This window comes from Sinohyriopsis cumingii, chromosome 18 (genome assembly GCF_028554795.1).
Source record: "Sinohyriopsis cumingii isolate HCF-2022 chromosome 18, ASM2855479v2, whole genome shotgun sequence".
Lineage (NCBI taxonomy): Eukaryota > Metazoa > Mollusca > Bivalvia > Unionida > Unionidae > Sinohyriopsis > Sinohyriopsis cumingii.
The window spans coordinates 15,405,586-15,427,521 of NC_142978.1; the positions used below are offsets into that span (position 1 = coordinate 15,405,586).

Below are 21,936 nucleotides of genomic sequence, written 5' to 3' on the forward strand. Positions count from 1 at the left end.
GAAGTTGTTGTCAGCATACATTTTGTTTTATTTCAGTTTAAGTGTATCGCATAATTTTGCATAACATTTATGGAGAATCAAGACGAATGAAGTTCTGAATCAGCAGCAGAAAGGAAAAACATTTCCACAGCAATGTTACAATTGTCAATACTTTTTAAACTCAAATGATTCTTGTCGAAGGTCATTTAGGAACTCATCTTCATTAAATCTTTTGAAGCCTCTGTATGTAATTCCCAATATTTTTTTTTTTACCACTGTGATGCATGACGAGTGACACTGGACTGTGGTCACTAATGACTTACCTGCATTTTTAATGCATTTTTCAGATTTCTGAGTCAGTAGTGATATATGTTCCCAGTGAGATAAAATGTTTAAAATTGTATGGTTCATAAAAGTTTTTCCATTTTTTGAGGTTGTGTTATCAAAAGGCCTATGTTTGTATCTCCAGCAATAGTGATTTCATTGTTTTCCAGATGTTTGCTCTCAACACTTTCGGTTTGAAGTGAAGTGTGGTCAATTGTTTTGGATTGAAATGCTTTAATTTTCTGTTTCTTGATTGTGTCATCTTGCATAGTTGAAAACATCAGATATATAGATGAGGATATCTCTACCTTCTGTCAGTCACACCTGTCAGTCACATAGACTCAACCTTCTGTCAGTCACATCAGATATATAAACTCTACCTTCTGTCAGTCAGATCTGTCAGTCACATCAGATATATAGACTCTACCTTCTGTCAGTCAGATCTGTGCCATATTAGAATATAGATTCTACCTTCTGTCAGTCACATCTTTCAGAAGAAAATGCATCTATATCGAGTTTATCTTCATCTCTTCTTTCATCTCACAAATCCCCAAAATATAAATGGATCTCTTTCCTTTAATATATTTCAGGTTTAGGTAGAATGTGCCTGATGTTTAGATATACCAAATGTTGTACAGTTACTATTGTCTGAATCAGACTGGTTGTCATTTTCTTTTTGTAGTTACTATTGTCTGAATTAGACTGGTTTTCATTTTCTTGTTGTACAGTTACTATTGTCTGAATTAGACTGGTTGTCATTTTCTTGTTGTACAGTTACTATTGTCTGAATTAGACTGGTTGTCATTTTCTTTTTGTATAGTTGAAATGAAATGATGAGACTTGTAACTAATTTTAACTCTTCTAGGTTGTGTTCCTTATTCCAGCACAAGTATGTGTACACATGTAATATTTTTCACAAAATGAAAGATTTTATGTTTGCAATGATGTTAGTAGTTCACAGATCACTGATTGGTACATTTACTGATCCTTGGATTTATAGGTCAATCCATTATGTGCATGTCCCCACTGGAAGTGTAGATTCTCATTCAAGAATTTCTTAATAAAAGCTTTGGACTGACATGGAAGAATCCACCAGTTTTGATTTAAGAGTTGGGACTGACATGGAAGAATCTGCCAGTTTTGATTTAAGAGTTGGAACTGACATGGAAGAATCTGCCAGTTTTGATTTAAGAGTTGGGACTGACATGGAAGAATCTGCCAGTTTTGATTTAAGAGTTGGGACTGACATGGAAGAATCCACCAGTTTTGATTTGGGAGTTGGGACTTACCAGGAAGAATCCGTCAGTTTTGATTTGGGAGTTGGGACTGACAAGGGAAAATCCACCAGTTTTGATTTGAGAGTTTCGACTGACAAGGAAGAATCTGCTAGTTTTGATTTGGGAGTTTGGACTGTAGAGGACAAACCTGCCAGTATTAATTAAGGAGTTGGGACTGAGAGTGAAGAATCAACCAGTTTTGATTTGGGAGCGGGGACTGATGAGGAAGAATCCGCCAGTTTTGATTTGTTTAATGATAAAATTCAAACTATAATTTATTTCCTAAAATTGCTTTATAATGATCTGGAAGATAGATTAAAATTCACTGTTATTTCAGAAATATGTAACTTATGCATCAGATTTAATACCAAATAAATTGATCTCTTAACAGACATCTGTACTGCTTTAAATGCATTATTATAGTTGCTGTTTTTTCTCTTCAATCATTTTGGAAATAGAAGCCACCACTGTGATTATGGAAAGAAATTAAAATGTTTGGGTTTATTTAAATTTTCAAAGACTTTTAAAGACCTCAGGGTAATCTGCTCGATTTTCCCAAACTTTCAAGGCCTCGAAAATGCTACCTCATTTTTCCCAAGCTCAGGAAAGATATGCCAGTTTTGATTTGGGAGTTGGGACTGACAAGAAAGAATTCACCAGTTTTGATTTGGGAGTTGGGACTGATGAGGAAGAATCCACATTTTTATTTGGGAGTTGGGACTGATGAAGAATCCACCAGTTTTTATTTGGGAGTTGGGACAGACAAGGAAGAATCCATCAGTTTTTATTTGGGAGTTGGGACAGACAAGGAAGAATCCACCAGTTTTGATTTCGGAGTTGGGACTACTCCCATCAGACTCACAGTCAACTTTGTTACTGCTGCTCTGTGACTCAACCTGTCCCTAAGGACCAAATATACTGGATAGGTCACACTGCAACGAAAGAGTTTTGTCTCTTTGGTCCCATGGTTACAGCAGGTACAATGGTAAGGTTGTCATACACCGGAAATTTTTTCAACATTGTAGTTTACTTCTTCAATAATTACATCGCAGTATGACATTGATCAAATGGCATTTCCTAAGAACACCAAAGGGGAAGGTCTTTGAAAAGTATGTTTAGGAATCTGAAGGCTACCATCTATGCAAATATACGAAGCATAAAAGAAAAGAACAAAATTAGTTTTCACATGATTTTATTTTGAATGAACACAAACCGACTTGTTGAAGTACACTGTGCACAGAATGAAATCTTATGATATCTACTCTACACTTTATGACATCAGTTTATGTGTACAATTTACTGCAATATTATCACATGCATCCTACAGCGCAACACAATATATTTGTGATGAGAATAGATGAACACTGAAGCAATGACATCAATAATAATTACATACAATTCATTGTTTGGGGAGTTGTGAAACCAATCTGGTGTCACAATAATCAAACCCAAGTTGAATTTGTCCAGAAATCAGACCCACAGTTAATCTGTGCACCTGATTTTGTCTTATTTCAGGACACGGTGTTAAATTTGCATTGAATATGTTAATTTTTTTTCAGCTTTTTCTGGGATTTACACGTCCTGATACTGTATTGTGCATGCAGTGTGTGTGTGCAGTGAAGTTCCACATAGGAAGTCTGTTAACTAGATGAAAATTGCCAGCATTTCATCTTTTTTGGAGGCAAGATCACAGTGGCAACTCTTACACCTGAGATTAGAATTTTGCATATTTATTGGTTTTGATACAAGTGAGAAATGGGGAGATGTTATTGGGTCACAGTTTGATAGTTGGCAATTTCAAAACTGCCATCCTACTTGCCTACCGGTATGTAAGGACTGATGCTCTGTGCAGTGAAAATAATTTTGAGGAATTAAAGATAAGACCATTTATTCTTTTTAATTGCTGAGTGTTGACTACAGCTCTGATATTCTTCACCAATAAAAAGATTTTAAAATTAACTGCTGTGGTGGACATATTGGATATCAGATTGGCTCCATTTTCATTAGGATCAAAATAGACACTTTTAGAAGTGTTATAATTATCATCCATTCAGAGGGAGTAGCAAAGACAAGATTTTCAGGATAGCCAGCATGGCAGCTATATTGAATGTATGATTGGCATTTTCATTTAGGACTATCTATGTATCACATGAAGTCTACTGGTAAAAACCCATGTTGATATAGCCATCTAGAAGAGATAACAATATTTTGATTATAGTAACCATGGTGGCCATATTGAAGGTTCGTCATTTTCACTTATGATCAAGTAGACACCATAAAAACTCTTTTGATGAAAATCAAATGTCAAAATTAATTTACCTTTAAGAAGAGTAGATGAAGCAAGATTTTCAAGATGGCCACATTGGATGTTAGATGACAACCATTTTAAAATAAGATCAACAAAACCTAACAAGTCCTTTAGTGAAAACCCCATAATGACATGGCCATTCACTGAAAAGTAGATTTGGAAGCTGGCCACTGTGGCAGCCATATTAGACCCAAGATAAGCACCATTTAGGACCAAGAATGTTTCTGGTGAAAACCCGATGGCAATATAACTTTCTGTCAGCAAGTGTAGCAATAAAAAGATTTCCTATATTGATGCTGTGCTGACCATATTAGATGTCAGACTGGTACCATTTTCATTTAGATATTAGATGTCAGACTGGCACCTTTTTCATTTAGATATTAGACGTCAAACTGACACCGTTTTCATTTAGATATTAGACGTCAGAATGGCACCCTTTTCATTTAGGCCCAAATAGACATCATAAATCTTTTAGTGAAAACATATGTTAATACAACCATCCAGTCAGGAGGAATAGAATAAAAAAGTTTTCAAGGTGGTCACTGTATAGCAGTCATATTGGATATCAGACTGGCACCATGCTTATTTAAGATCAACTGGACATAAGAAATCTTCTGGTGAAAACCCAATGTCGATATACATTTCTGTTCATGCCGAGTTGCGATTAATATTTTCAAGATGGCTGTTGTGGTGATTATTCAGGATACCAGATGACAGTACGATTTTTAATTAGGACCAAATAGTCATCCTATGTGTCTTGTAGAAAAAACCCTATGCTGATAGGACAAATAATGTAGGATTGTAGGAGACGCATTTTAAAGATTTTCAAGATATCTGGCATCTCAGTATTGTGTCTGAGTGCCTGATCTGTCTTAATTCAGTATGCTGCATACCTGGTTTATCTTTTACAGTACACAGTGTACAAGACTTGTCTTATTTTTCAGCACACTATGCACTTAAATTGTCTCATTTCAGTACACTGTGTACATGATTTAACTTATTTCAGTACACCATGTACCTAGCTTATATTAACAGGTATCATCATTAATTTTATGGGTTTTTTTTCTCCTATAGATTGTGATTAACACCAATAAATTGTGATTAACACCAGAAAAAAGTGATACACATGTACCAAAAATTGAGAATCACGACACACAGATTCCAATACTGTCAGCACTGAAATTTCAAGTAATGTATAAAATTATTCTAATCACAATAATGACTCATCTTGCACGATGGAAAGACACTCTTCCTAAATCTTTAAATATAGGTGTACATGCAAATATATTTATTACATTAATAAAATGTAATCATTTATTTTTGAAGATTAAGTCTGCACCATTTTCATTTACGACTAAATAAACCTCATAATGTCTTTGAATCCCCATGTTGATATGAACATCTATTCAGGAAAATAGTGATAAGATTTTCAAAATGGCCACTGTGGCAACTTATAGTGATGTGACAATCCATTCACGAGTTGTCGCAATAACCAGATTTTCAAGATGGCTGCCTTGGTAGCCATATTCAATGTCAGATCATCACCAGTTTCATTTAGGACCAAGTAGAGATCATAAGGATTCGTTTAGTAAAAACCCCATGCTGATGTGACCATCCATTCAGAAGTAGTGACAAGATTTTCAAAATGGCCACTGTGGCAACCAGAGTTAATGTGCAAACAAAACAACACGGTTTTCATCTAGGACCAGCTAGACCAATGGATTAATGTGTCCAGTTTCATGACAATCCTTCAAGTTGTTTGGGAGGAGAAGCAATAAGAAACTTGTGTTGGATGGACCCACCTCAGATGAGAACAGACCATCACATGTGCTCTTCTGGTCTGTGACCAATCGAGTTCAAAATTGCTCAAAATTATTAACTGTGATCTATAGGAACTGGGTTGTTGCCCATAATGTTATGAGATGAGACAAGACCTAGAAACTCAGTTTTCCCTCCAGAAATAAAAATGTGACCACCATGAAAGGTACTTTATTTAATGTTAAAAAAAACCAACAACTGCCATATACAAATTGGGTCACAGCAATCTACCTTACTGTAGTAAAGCAGTACAAGATAAACACAATGGGTTTTCCCCCAATACAATGAACAATTGTTTGCCATTTCCTTTAAGCCTGATTGCCATATCTGAATAATCTGCAACTGTAATGTCAGAAAGTTAGGCTGGAATTCAAAACAAGTTGTATGGCCATGTTGTCCATTACATTTAGATATAAACGATCATGTACAATTACTGTTATAATATATAATATAGATCTCAGGAAACTGGCATATATGAATTTACAAATCAACAACTATGAAAATCAATTTGAGCTGAGCTCAGTCACTGTGTATTAATTTTCACATGATAGGAAATGGTTGATAATAACCACGATGAAATTTGATATAAATAGCATGGTTTATTTTATAGTGTCCATGAACTTTTGGATCAGCCATCGTTACTATACACCTAGAATGTGAACACGGTAGTCCTACCAGTGCATGAGGTACTGTATACACTCGCTTATAAGTCAAATCAAATTTCAAAACAACAGCTGAGGCATAATACACATATAGATCAGGGTCTAAGTTGTTTGTTCTAATGATTATTTCCAACAAACATAAAAAACCCAGATCGCCCAGCACATTATCTGATGGCAGATATGGGTCTGTGCAGCTTGCAGTTTGACTCAACTTCTTGTGTAAGCATGTACATATGGTACGTGTAGATCAGAAGCTTGTTTCAATTTTCTCAGGTTTCTGACTATCTTACTGCTGAGTTGGTAACAAGGACTGTTTTCATGGGACAGTCTGTAGGAACTAGAGATTAAAACAGTAATAAAATCTTCAAATCCTGAAAGGAGTCTTGCCTCATCTCTTTAAGTTTTGCTGATTTCTCAGATATGAGAAATTCCTAAATACTTTTCAGATTAAAGAGGTTAAATTTTAAAACTAAAAGTGATTTTGCATCTGTTACTACTGTATATGCATAAACCCAGATCTGCCATTGTATAATGTGCCTGCAGATCTGGATCTGTGCAGTTTGTCAGGAGTAATCAGTAGAAGAAAGAACAAAGACCCTGGTCTGCTGCCACATTATGTGATAGAAATCCTGACCTGCTGGCACATTATGAGATATAAATCCTGACCTGCTGGCACATTATGTGATATAAATCTTGACCTGCTGGCACATTATGTGATAGAAATCCTGACCTGCTGGCACATTATGTGATAGAAATCCTGACCTGCTGGCACATTATGTGATAGAAATCCTGACCTGCTGCCACATTATGTGATAGAAATCCTGACTTGCTGGCACATTATGTGATGGCAGATCAGGGTCTATGTTGTTTGCAGTTGGACTAAATTTATAAGGAGTGCCTGTGATTAGTAAGAAAGATAACGTAAAAGCCTCAATTGTTGGAGAAACATTTAGAAACAAGAATCAAGATCTCTGCTTTTCATATCATTATCATTATTTATTATTATCAGATCATTATTATTATTATTTATTATCATATCATTATTATTATTTGTTATTATCATATCATTTGAATAATAAAAAGTAAAGATCCTGATTTGCTGGTGCAAGATTTGGCAGATTTACGTAACAAAAAATACAGTGAAATGCACGTTACAAACAAGCAAACACAGAAAAGCAATGCGGCATCTCATTTGTAAGGAAATGCCTTGTTGCACAAGCCGATGATCAACGTAAGCAAAATCACGCAGTCATAAGCATTTCTCAAAGCAGAAGAAAAATAATATTCTTTCATAAAAGCAAAACCTTGATACATAATTCAATGTAAAACATAATACAAGCCTGCTCTACACACACTACATTCATCCAAAATCACAATTTTATATATATATATATATATATATATATATATATATATATATATATATATATATATATATATATGAAACTATAAATAGTTTTGCATTCATTCAAATTATTTGGTCATTTTAATCTTCATACTAAGAATAACTCAGTGTGCTTACTTTACAAAACTGTACAAATAGTTGGGAAGAATCTAAGTTAAGCTTGAAGAAAATGGGTTTTACTGATATAAACAAATGTCAATTTGAGAATAGCAGGACATGAAATCTGCTTTTGAATGGCTTGTTCAAGACAGTATTAGCTATATCATGTTGTGGAAATGTCTCCCCAAGAACACCCCAAGGCAGCAACCTGAGGTCTCTACCAAAGAACACCCCAAGGAAGCAACCTGAGGTCTCTCCCAAGAACACCCAAGGCAGCAACCTGAGTTGGCATGAACAAGCGCTGAGTGGATATCAAGGCTGTGACCAACCAAGTTATTAGTTCCCTACTGGGTATCAAAGAGCTACAGCAAAAAGAATGTTGAAAGTAAACTGATGTAAAAAGTAGCCAATCTGGTACCTCAAAAGTCTGTATATGTGAGTATAGAGTTTAAAGACACATCATCACAATACTGGCTATACAGGACCTATTAAAAATGAGTCCTAAAAACGTAAACATAAAAAAATTGCAAAATAACCCCCACAAGATAAAGGTAAACATTTAGTCCAACAAGATGGTAGACAACAGATGTTCTAATTCTTTAAAAAGTCTACAAAAATAAAAGATGAAGGTAAGCAAAAAACAAAATCCTTAAAATTTTGGGTCAAAATTTGCTATGTAAACTTATGTATGTCCCATAATATGAAAGTCAATACACATAACAAGAATGTGTTCTACTGTCGGTAGACACTGGAAAGGCATGTACTCTGGTGAAAATTTGGGCTTCAGTAGGCATGTCAGGGTGGAGTCAGGGTGGAGTCATGTGTGTGATCATCACTACCACATCTGTGAGATTCATTCGACTTGTTGCTTGTACTTGAGGACAAATTCAAAATATGGAATGAAATTCATTTCGGAGCATAAAAAGTTTGGTATTCGGATCTATGGTTACAGTTCTGAAAAGCCAATTTTGTTCGAGATAATGTTATGCTTCATTTGCCTTAATATATGGACTTTCTGCAAATGCCATGAAAACCGACCTTAAAAATAAGCCACTTAACACATTTAAAACATATCTTGTATGCATACAAGTAAACATGTTGAATGAGATAGAACCCGTTTTTGTAAATTTGTTGAAAAGTGGCAGCTGGACATATAATTCAGGGACATTCTAATAGACATAATTCAGGGACATTCTAATAGACATAATTCAGGGACATTCTAACAGACATAATTCAGGGACATTCTAATAGACATAATTCAGGGACATTCTAATAGACATAATTCAGGGACATTCTAATAGACATAATTCAGGGACATTCTAACAGACATAATTCAGGGACATTCTAACACATAATTCAGGGACATTCTAATAGACATAATTCAGGGACATTCTAACAGACGTAATTCAGGGACATTCTAATAGACATAATTCAGGGACATTCTAATCGACATAATTCAGGGACATTCTAATAGACATAATTCAGGGACATTCTAATCGACATAATTCAGGGACATTCTAATAGACATAATTCAGGGACATTCTAATAGACATAATTCAGGGACATTCTAATAGACATAATTCAGGGACATTCTAATAGACATAATTCAGGGACATTCTAATCGACATAATTCAGGGACATTCTAATAGACATAATTCAGGGACATTCTAATAGACATAATTCAGGGACATTCTAATAGACATAATTCAGGGACATTCTAATCGACATAATTCAGGGACATTCTAATAGACATAATTGCAGATTAATGTTATTATTCAAACATCACATAAAAAATTTTTAAAAAATGAATGCACAAAAATCATGCATCATATATGGAAACCCTACCTTTGCTTACTGTCTTTAAATTGCCTAATACTGTTCTTAGTAACTTCTGTCCTCATTTTTAATAGACGGGGACTCTACCACTCCTTTTTTCTAGTTTTAGAAAAGTTCTGTCCATCAGATCCTGCTGGAATTTCCCCAAATTTTGTAATAATAATGTGTCACCTGATGGGCCTATCATCTTATAAATACTGTACCAATAATGATGTGTCACCTGATGGGCCTATCATCTTATAAATACTGTACCAACAATGATGTGTCACCTGATGGGCCTATCATCTTATAAATACTGTACCAATAATGATGTGTCACCTGATGGGCCTATCATCTTATAAATACTGTACCAATAATGATGTGTCACCTGATGGGCCTATCATCTTATAAATACTGTACCAATAATGATGTGTCACCTGATGGGCCTATCATCTTATAAATACTGTACCCAGGGCCGGCTCTACCATATAGGCAAACTAGGCAGCCTCCTAGGGCGCTGATTTCAGGGGGAACATTTTTTTAAAAAAAATTATTGTTTATAAATTTTGAAATTGATATTTACCTGGGGGGGGGGGGGGCACCAGAATCTAACCTTGCATAGGGAGCCAGATAGTCTGGCTGGGTCTGGCGCTGGCCCTGACTGTACCAAAGGAAAGTTACGCCTAATTTTAACTACTCCTCTAAGTCGAGACATTCCAACAAAATAATCTTTATGCATAAGAGCCTTGACAGTGTTGATGACTAATACTGTACATGTGTATGCTTGTTTATAATGGGCCCAAGTTACTTGTTTTTACATTTGTACCTTGATAACATCAATGGTTTCTGATCCATAAGGAACTGCTCTCTGAATTTGGAAAATCTCATCCCGTGTTAGGGGGCCTTGAGGTAGATTTGTTCTATTATATAATGAATCCAGTTACATTTGCTAAATGAAGTCTTATTATTGATTACAGGTGTGATCATTACCTGGCTGCTTACAAGTCCAGCTGCAAACTGCGAAGATCCAGCTCTGCATGATAATCCAGTACATCAATGTTTGTAAGAATAATAAGCAGAATGAACAACACAGACCCTAATTTGTTGGTGCATTATACGGCTGAACTGGACTTGTACGCAATTATCCATGGTAACTGTACTAATCAAAAATGTTTTTTTTCCACAAAAAAGCAAAATGATCATGATTTCAATTCTGATTTTGACTCAAAATGATTAAGGTTTTCTTCTTTGGAAATGACATTTTTCACTTCCTGAACATGAATAATGTAAAAAGAAATGCTCCTTGCTAAGAAAACATTCTGCTGTTTTGTTCAGTCCATTTGCTAACAACATGGCAGGTGACCAATGTATTAGTAAACCATTCAACTTTCTGGGACACAAAACTATGCTTCCAACTATGCAAAAATAACAACAGAGTTCCAGACAAGCAGTGTGTTTGCATATTTTATGCAAAATGATTTTTTAAAAATATGAAAATTTAAAAATGCATTAAAAATATGCAAACCAATTAAGTTCAGTCATTTATCTAAAGATGTCAGCATACACCTACTGCCTTCAATCAATATAAAATGTTATACTGGGACAAATTCCACATTTTCTACAGTTTAAATGATGGTACCTGATCCATGTACAAATAATCATTTGAAAAGAGTCATGACACTGATGGCAGGCTGCATTTCTCCTCGTTACAAAGCTGTTGGAACTTGTCCTAATTACAAAGCTGTTGGAACTTGTCCTAATTACAAAGCTGTTGGAACTTGTCCTAATTACAAAGCTGTTGGAACTTGTCCTAATTACAAAGCTGTTTGAACTTCTCATCATTACAAAGCTGTTTGAACTTGCCCTTGGAATGCGTGATTAATATCCATGATGGTTAAGACTCGGTATGGCATCAAAAGTTTATATGTTGCAGTGACCACTTTTATCTTTGGTTCCAAACCAGAAAGTAAAATACACAATGTATTAAATTCCTCTCTAATGCTACCTGACATTGTCCATGAAAATAAATATCAAAGTATTGTAATCATCGAGGTAAATCTATTATATTAAATAGCATTAAATGGATGAAATGATGAAAATCATGATTCTGTTTAATGATCATAAGTAAATAACACTACCCTTCTACATGTAATCTTAAACTATTTAAAGTCTTTTCTTCTTTTTACATCTTAACTCAGAAGTAGATTAAAAAATTTCATAAAATAATCGACAAAAATATTTAAGTAATCACCTTTGATGAGTGTTTTCTATTGAAATGATCCTGTACATGTATTGATTTAAGTGTTACACTGACCATGGTAAAAACTATTTCAAGGGAGGTAACCACCCTGACTACTCATTTCCTCCCCTGAGTAGTCTTGTTTAATCATACATTTATTTGACTGATACCAATAGGTGTCACTCATTTCTTTTTTCTCGTTCCCCATAAATGCACCATCTTTACTGGAAAATCAGTCAGACTATTTAAGTATAAACAATAAATGTCTTCAGTTGATGTCACTATCTGATGATACGGAAGATTTTCATGCAAAGATTTTTATCACCAACTTATTTTATATAACCCTTTGCACTTCAGGCTTGACCTGATATGGCTCATTTAAGCCAAGATCAAAACAAACATGTAATTATAAATAAAATTTTACTGCATCTTTGTTGTCTTCTGAAAGTACCAAAATAATTGCATCAATAAATGATTAATTTCAACACCATGAGAACCCAAGCTATCTGCATCATGGTTCATTTTAACAGCATGATAACCCATACTATCTGCATCATTTCCTGATAAAGATAAAATGATTAGCCATGTTTAACTGCACAGTATTAGCACAATGTCTTCTGTAAATAATTTTACCACATTGAAGAAAATCAAGAAATTCAAGGTCACAGCTCAATGCATTTTTTCTTTCTTGTTTTTATAATTAAAAAAAACAGAAATGTTATGGCCAGATAATACTAAACTAGTTTACATGACAGATCAAAGTCAAATTCATCCATGATCTTGTCAAACCTATTTACTAAGCTTGACAGTGACATCTGATGAGAAATAGAGAGAACATGGCATGGCAACAAGGTCAGCCAATCATATGCAAGAACACCTCAATAATATTTTGAGATTTCATTCATTATATATAATTCTTGCTCGCGATCACACTCATTGTGTGTTGATCTTATTCATGATCACACTCATTGTGTGTTGATCTTATTCATGATCACACTCATTGTGTGTTGATCTTATTCATGATCATACTCATTGTGTGTTGATCTTATTCATGATCACACTCATTGTGTGTTGATCTTATTCATGATCATACTCATTGTGTGTTGATCTTATTCATGATCACACTCATTGTGTGTTGATCTTATTCATGATCACACTCATTGTGTGTTGATCTTATTCATGATCACACTCATTGTGTGTTGATCTTATTCATGATCACACTCATTGTGTGTTGATCTTATTCATGATCACACTCATTGTGTGTTGATCTTATTCATGATCACACTCATTGTGTGTTGATCTTATTCATGATCATACTCATTGTGTGTTGATCTTATTCATGATCATACTCATTGTGTGTTGATCTTATTCATGATCACACTCATTGTGTGTTGATCTTATTCATGATCATACTCATTATACACATGTCTAGTTTATGATCAATCATTATGATTGATCTTGCTCATGATCACTCATGTTGGTCTTATTCATGATTACACTCATTATGTGTTATCTTATTCATGATCACACTCATTATGCACTGATCTTGCCCACAATCACTCATGCATATATCTTGTGCATGATCAAATTCACTTAGTAGATCTTACTCATTATCAAACTTGTTAGGTGCAGATCTTGCCCATGATCACACTCATTATGTGTAGATCTTGCTCATGATCACATGATTCACTGAGTATTTCTTGCCCATGATCACTCATTATGCATTGATCTTGCTCATGATCACACAATTCACTGAGTAGATCTTGCCCATGATCACACTCATTATGTGTAGATCTTGCTCATGATCACATGATTCACTGAGTATTTCTTGCCCATGATCACTCATTATGCATTGATCTTGCTCATGATCACACAATTCACTGAGTAGATCTTGCCCATGATCACTCTCATTATGCACTGATCTTGCTCATGATCAACTTGTTATCTGCAGATCTTGCCCATGATCATTCTCATTATGCACTGATCTTGCTCATGATCAACTTGTTATCTGCAGATCTTGCCCATGATCACTCTCATTATGCACTGATCTTGCTCATGATCAACTTGTTATCTGCAGATCTTGCCCATGATCACTCTCATTATGCACTGATCTTGCTCATGATCAACTTGTTACCATGGTCACACAAGTTATGCATAGATCTCTAACATCTTTATGATAAAGTACTATGTAAGAAATCTTAACAGAAATATGGCTGCTAAAGTGTAAACAAACTCATCCAATCAGAAATGAAGTTGATATCATTAATATGAGTGGATCTCACCAGATGAACTAAAAATAGACTTTCTACTAATTTTCAAATTAAAGAAGTATACTGTAAGTAAAAAATTAGGGCATTATGGATGACATCTATAAATCTGATGTGATGTTCTGTAAATATGGTACAAATTTATTTGATATAATATTTTGTAAAATTTCATTAATGTCCTTGCTTATATTTCATTGTTTTGGCATTTCTTTAATCAAGCAAAACCTCAAAAAAAGAAAATAAATTTTGTTTGGTATATATGTAAATATATATTAACAACAACAAGGGTTTTGCACAATGCAATGTCTTGCCTTTTTCAGAGTTATGATCAAGCAAAAACGCCTCAACATAGGCCTGTGTCAAAATCAGAACAAAGAGTTCAAGTTGTTCTCATTGCCAGACAGCATCATGCCTGCCATTTTGTACTACAATCAGGCAGCATAATGCCTGTTATTTCTTGTTACAATCAGCTAGCATCATGCCTGCCATTTCTTGCTACAATCCGACAGCAGCATGCCTGGCATTTCTTGCTCTAAATCAGACAGCAGCATCCCTGCCATTTCTTGCTACAACCAGACAGGATAATGCCTAACCTGCAATTTCTTGCTATAATCTGACAGTATCATGCCTGCAATTTCTTGCTACATCCTGAGAGCATCATACCTGCCATTTATTGCTATAACCAGATGTGCAATGTGCCTGCCATTTCATGCTACAACCAGACAGCATCATACCTGTCATTTCTTGCTACAATCAGAATGCCTTATGCCTGCCATTTCTTGCTACAATCAGAATGCCTTATGCCTGCCATTTCTTGCTACAATCAGAATGCCTTATGCCTGCCATTTCTTGCTACAATCAGAATGCCTCATGCCTACCATTTCTTGCTACAATCAGAATGCCTCATGCCTGCCTACCATTTCTTGCATTTTACTCCATAAGAAGTAAAAACACATTGGTGGGGGAAAAATGCCATGAGAAATTATATAGTTTGTAATTGCTTCCTAAAAATGTATTTTCTCACTAAATAACATTATTTGATAAAATATCATTATTATAATTGTTGGTGAATGCCTGTTGGTGGCACACTATAAAATACAAAACCAATTATTGTTTTGCTAAGAGAAATTTGTGTTTTAGTTTGATCTTTTAAATGCGTTTTAATGTAATAATCACAAATGTGATGTGCCTTTAATCTATTCCAACATGAAAAAGTTATCAAATGTTATGCTGAAGCTCACAAGCATTTTTGTGCAAGCATACTCAGTCACAAACCAATTGACCTAATGAGGTGCATACCGACTGACCCAATTAGGTGCATACTGATTGACCTAATTAGGTGCTTATTTGGCTAAGCTGGCTTTTTCTTACAGCTTTTTGAGAACCTGAAGAATCACCTATGACACAATGACAAAAGCTAATTAATAATCTCCAGCCGATAACAATATATAAAAAGTTTTGTTTTGACATCACAGTAGTAGATCAGCATTAGTTTGAGTTGAAATCGGAAAACTACCAAGTCTTTGTCTTTAGTTAACCTGGAAAATGTTCTTTAAACTCTGGTGATGCATTTAATAATTTGCGAGTTCTAACAAAATGCACATATTTCTAATATTTTTTTATCCTTTTAGTTGACATTTCTTAAAATTGGGATGTAGTGTTCTGGGACAGTGCAAAATGTGGTATTTATTAGTTCAAACAATGTAGAGATATATTTAGTCATTTCCATATGCTATCAATGAGCATCTTGAGGCATTTACTAATGCAAACATCTTGATGTGTTTGGATCTGGTAGTTCATGATTTAATGGCTTAGTTCATTTCTGTTTGCAAAGGCTGGATCTGGCAGTTGACAATTGATTGGCTTAGTTCATTTCTGTTAGCAAAGACTGGATCTGGCAGTTGACAATCGATTGGCTTAGTTCATTTCTGTTAGCAAAGACTGGATCTGGCAGTTGACAATCGATTGGCTTAGTTCATTTCTGTTTGCAAAGGCTTGATCTGGCAGTTGACAATCAATTGGCTTAGTTCATTTATGTTTGCAAAGGCTGGGTCTGGCAGTTGACAATTGATTGGCTTAGTTCATTTCTGTTAGCAAAGACTGGATCTGGCAGTTGACAATTGATTGGCTTAGTTCATTTCTGTTTGCAAAGGCTGGATCTGGCAGTTGACAATCGATTGGCTTAGTTCATTTCTGTTTGCAAAGGCTGGATCTGACAGTTCATGATCTAATGACTGTAGTTCATTTACGTTTGCAAATAATGGATACATGTTAAATAGTGTGAGGAAGCAAAAATAAAATTTACTGATGCACAAATTTCTGAGTATTGCATGTCAAATTGATTTAAATGAAACATATTCAGTTTATTAACTTTATTTTGCTAGCATCAAATAATATTAAGATCCATTATTTATGTAGGAGAAAGAAGATTACAATTCTAATATATCAATGAAAGCACCCACACAGCCTCCCAACATTGTTAACCAAACTGTGTTTCCCTTGTTTACACCACAGTGGCTGTTTATGGACACTGTTGTGTGTGTGTTTGTGTGAGTGTCAAATGACATCTTTCTAATGTGGGGATATGTTTCTGGGTGAGAATAGACCACTCCTCATTCCCTTAACTGCAAGTTCAGCAAATTTCATCAATTCCTTGTGGCACATTTTAATTAAATAGTTTGCACAAAAACTTTAACAATGAGTTGACACTGCAGATGAAAGATCACACCATGTCTGCTACTTATCATACTTTTCTCCGAAAAAGGCAAGACAATAAATAGGCTTCTAAAAATATAATACAAAACAAGAGTATTCAAATGAAATATGTAAGAACACAGAGTTAATACCTGAACAAGTACCTCAAAAAACACCACAGGTATGAAACAATCTTCATAACATTAAGTAGTGCACATAAATGTATGTGGTAAAAAAGCATAATCACACACCCCAAAACTGCATTAGTTTCAATGTATCAATTAGAATGTACGGGCAGAACACTGCCACATGAATATACACAAGATAAAACAAAATTTGCACAAATATGACACATCTCAAAATAAAAACAAGAATTACAAAAGACTAGTGAGATGTCGACAGCTGCGTATCTTTGCTTCTTTTTGGTGGTGGAGGTGGAACTTTTGTTTTTCCCGACACACCATTTTGTTTCATAGAGTCTTGTAACCCCTCCAATAATTCAGGAGGGGGAGGGGGAAGGTCATTGATATCCATAATTCCCTCACAATTGGCATAAATATCATTTTGTTCATTTGGCACATGATCATATTCTCCAGTTGAACTAAGTCTGGAATCACAAGAAAGCTTTGTGGTTTCACTACGCTTTGGTAATGGTGGTGGTAGACCTGATCTTTTACAGTCTTGATGTAATGTGGGTACTGAATCAGCAACAATAGTTACAGCAGTTCCTTGATTACCTTGCTTGTGTTTATTTTGACTAGAAACACTTTTGTTTTTTTGTCTTCGATCAATTGGTTTGGGTAAAGTTTCTGGTGGTATTTTTGTATCACCACTGGGTGGTTTCTGCAATCCTACTTTCTGCATTTGTGATCTTCTATTCAGTTCCTCCAAGAATGGGAGTGGTGCATAGTTATGCTCCTCTGCTGGAAGCCCTGGAGATGGCACTGAAGGAGATCTTGGAGAAATAGCATAGTCAGTTTCAGCCCTTGAATGTGACCTTTGAATTGGCTGGTTGCCCATAGCAACAGTTATACTGCCAGCAGATCCTGATTTAGCATGTTTTTGGTTCCTATTTGGGCCGCTGTGACCTGGAACCACAGGAGGGGTCACTGGTTTCACTGCCGGTATTCCTGATGATGACCCCCGGTGGATGTGAAGAGGATGTGGTGATGAAATCTGCTCTACTGAAGGAGGAGGAGGCACCGGTGCAAATGAAGAGGTCACCAAACCAGGATGGGGAGGTGTAAGACTGGGACTTGAGACTACCAGAGGTTCTGGTCCCTTCTGAGGATCTCTACATGATTGGGGAGGTGTTGGAGGCTTTGGTCTTCCTGTTAATCCTGCAGGTGATGATCCTGGTGGGTAATGGTCTGATGGCACAGCAACAGGTGGTGGTGTCCCTAGTGGATAATTAGATGTTGCCACTCCCACTGGTGGTGTTCCTAATGCACAAGATGGAAATGTTACACCACTAACTGGTACTGGTACAGCAACTGTGTGAGAAACACCTGTTACATACTGTGGTGGTGGAGGTGACTGCACATGATGTGGCGGTGAAGTTAACTGTACAGGAGTTTTGGGGGAGCAATTTGGCAACAGTGATGCCACAGAAACTGGTGGTGTTCCGGGCACGCGAGATACTGGTAATGCTATGGAAACAGGTGGTGAACTTGGCATGTTTTGTAAAATAGGTACTGACACAGCAGCTGCTGGTGATGTGCATTGAGAATTTTGTCTTCCAGATACATCCACTGTTAACAAATGGGTATTTTTCTTAGCAATTGTTGGAGACATTACCATTGCTTTGTTATCAACAGCAGTTGCCACACAAACAGGTAGTTCAGATTCCTCCACTGATTCCAGACTAGATTTGGAAGAGTTTCTTGAATGTCCCTGTTGACTTTTTCTTCCTGCTGGTTTCTGTGCTGTAGGTGGCGGCTGTTTTGGACTTCCAGACTGGTCTACTGTTTGATAGATGTCATTGTAAATATGTGATGTTGGGTAATTGGAACCAGTCTGAGAATAGTCATGTTCTGGAAATATGAAAGGATGAGATATGTATGGGGTGGAGGAGGATTTCCCAGGTTGTGGTGAAGTTGGGCTGAAAATATAGCTGTGTTCTGAACCTGATGATTCCACAGATGAAATAGATGACCCACGTGAATGTGTTTTGCATGAAGATTGTACTTGCTGTTGGGAGGATTGCACTTTTTTAGTTTTACTGTTCTTCTGTGAGCCTGATTTGCTTATTGTTGGTGAACTGGGAAGATTACTCTCCTGAAGATTTTGTGCATGTGTTCTCTGGTCACGAAAATATTCAGACATTCGATCCACATGATTTTCTTTACTATGTAAATTACTCTGCAGCATGGGAGCAGATTTCCTCCGGTCACTTTCTCGTCGTTCTAGCTGGCTTTGTAGTGAAGAACGGCGGTCCTCTGGATGTATGCTTTCATATGAACCTGTGCTGGTCCCTTCAACTGATGACTGTACCATTTCAGAAATTTGACGAGTTGTTTCTGTAGTAACTGGGAGCTTTGCCCGTAATTTACTCCTGTGACTGATCATTTGACGACCCTCACCACTTGATGTGGAATCCTCGCTTGAATCTGTTGATGCACTTGTAATTGAATCTCTATGCCGTACCGGAACTAATTCCTCATATGAATCAGCATTTATCACACTGTGAGTATTGCTAAATGACACACGCTTCACTGGTGGTTTTTGATAGTGGTCCATGGAATTTTGCAATAAATATGATGGCTTTTTCTCCTCCAGAGGTGTCACTTCTAAACAGAGCACTTCATCTGGTCCATCTAAATCTGATGATCCCTTCCGAACTAACGATGAATTTTTTACAGTAACAATTGAATGCCTGACTCCAGGCTCGGGCACAGAAAGTCTGCTATCTCGTAAATCTCCACCTGGATTTAATTCAACAGAGATGTGGTCACCATTATCACATAAACTTGATCGCAGCTCTCTCATATCCCAACTCTGCATGTTCTTCTGTAAATTTTCATAATTTGTAAGCAGTTGCTTTCCATACTGCAAAAGAAAAGGAAACTAAAATCATTTAAAAAATCTGCACCAGAAAAGATCAAAAGTTTACTTACTGATGTATATTTTCAAGTACAATGGACATCCACATGATAGGCCTCAAACAAAAATTCTGGAATACTGTGTAAAATATTGTCAAATTTTCCAACAAAATCTTTTTTTTAATTAGCATATAGGCACTTTCTATTTTATTTCTATAGAATGTCAAATTTTTTTATAAATTTAATGCTCATTACGTCAATCCATCCATATTTTTTTCTGTGTAGTAACTCCCACAATTATTGGATTTCCATTAAATGTCAAATGCAGCTTGATGGTAAGGAGTAGTTCCTGGCTCAAGGCAACTCAAGTATCATCTTTCTACAGTATCATTTAACAGAGTTAAAACCCTTGTATGTCAGACCCACCAACTTTAATTCACACATACACTTCCTTAATTATTATTAGACTTCAACCAAATCTGATATATACCCTTATATTCATGACATCCTGGCCAAGTTCAATTATCAACACTCTGTGTTACTGCTAAAGCAAGGAAGAGTCACTTATTGTCACACCCACCCACTTAAATTTTTACAAAATAATCCCCTTAATGATTATTGGATTTCAGCCAAATTTGATACGCAGCCTGAGACCATCGTTGAATATAACTGCCAGCATTCTGCATCATTTAGAAGTTAAATCCCCTGAATGTCAGATGTACCCACTTTTATTTTGCACAGTAGCTCTTTTGTCACTAGGTTTCAACCAAATTTGATACACAGTTAAATCCCCTGAATGTCAGATGTACTCACTTTTATTTTGCACAGTAGCTCCTTTAATTGTCACTAGATTTCAACCAAATCTGGTATACAGCTTGACAGTCACAAGACCTTCGCAGGGTTTTATCATTGCTTTGTGTCACTGCTAAACAGAGTTAAAGCTCCTGATTTACAGACCATTCCATTTTCATTTCTGCACATTAACTTCCTTATTTATTATTAGATTTGAACCAAAATTTTACAATAGGCAGGGCAGACTAACAATGATGAGATCTTGACATAATTCAATTGTCTGCAGCCTACACCATCAGTCGGCATATTTACCATCACATCAACGGAACCTACACCATCAGTCGGCATATTTACCATCACATCAACGGAACCTACACCATCAGTCGGTATATTTACCATCACATCAACGGAACCTACACCATCAGTCGGCATATTTACCATCACATCAACGGAACCTACACCATCAGTCGGCATATTTACCATCACATCAACGGAACCTACACCATCAGTCGGTATATTTACCATCACATCAACGGAACCTACACCATCAGTCGGCATATTTACCATCACATCAACGGAACCTTGCCTGAGGTTATCAGCAATATACATCATTATTTAGAGGACTCAGGCCCCCGATAGACAGACCCACTCACGGACTCAGGCCCCTGATTGACAGACCCACTCACGGACTCAGGCCCCTGATAGACAGACCCACTCACGGACTCAGGCCCCTGATTGACAGACCCACTCACGGACTCAGGCCCCTGATAGACAGACCCACTCACGGACTCAGGCCCCTGATTGACAGACCCACTCACGGACTCAGGCCCCTGATTGACAGACCCACTCACGGACTCAGGCCCCTGATAGACAGACCCACTCACGGACTCAGGCCCCTGATTGACAGACCCACTCACGGACTCAGGCCCCTGATAGACAGACCCACTCACGGACTCAGGCCCCTGATTGACAGACCCACTCACTTCCATTTCTGCATATAAATTTTAACTAAGTTTCGTAGGCAGTAAGATATTAATGAGACTTTGGCCAAGTCTGATTATCAGTGTTCCTCAGGTGCATGATAAGCTGGCAAAATCTCCTTTTAGAAGAGTTATGGCTCCTGGATGTCATCTCATCATCAACGTTCCTTAATGCTCAATACACCTTGCTTCATTTCATATTTCAGTATTCACTCTGCATCAGCATTTGACAGAGA

At 36.4% G+C, this 21,936-nt stretch overlaps 1 protein-coding gene across 4 annotated transcripts in view; it reads right to left on the minus strand.

The window, feature by feature from the left end:
* Nucleotides 1–2,755: 2,755 nt before the first annotated feature.
* Nucleotides 2,756–21,936, minus strand: part of LOC149776139 (uncharacterized) — a 332,110-nt gene continuing 312,929 nt past the window's right edge. For all 4 annotated transcript variants that reach the window (XM_089942420.1, XM_089942418.1, XM_089942419.1 and 1 more), the window contains one exon: nt 2,756–19,935. In XM_089942420.1, coding sequence (XP_089798546.1) covers nt 17,272–19,935 — 2,664 coding nt within the window. In that variant the 3' untranslated portion in view covers nt 2,756–17,271. The remainder of the gene's footprint in view (nt 19,936–21,936) is intronic.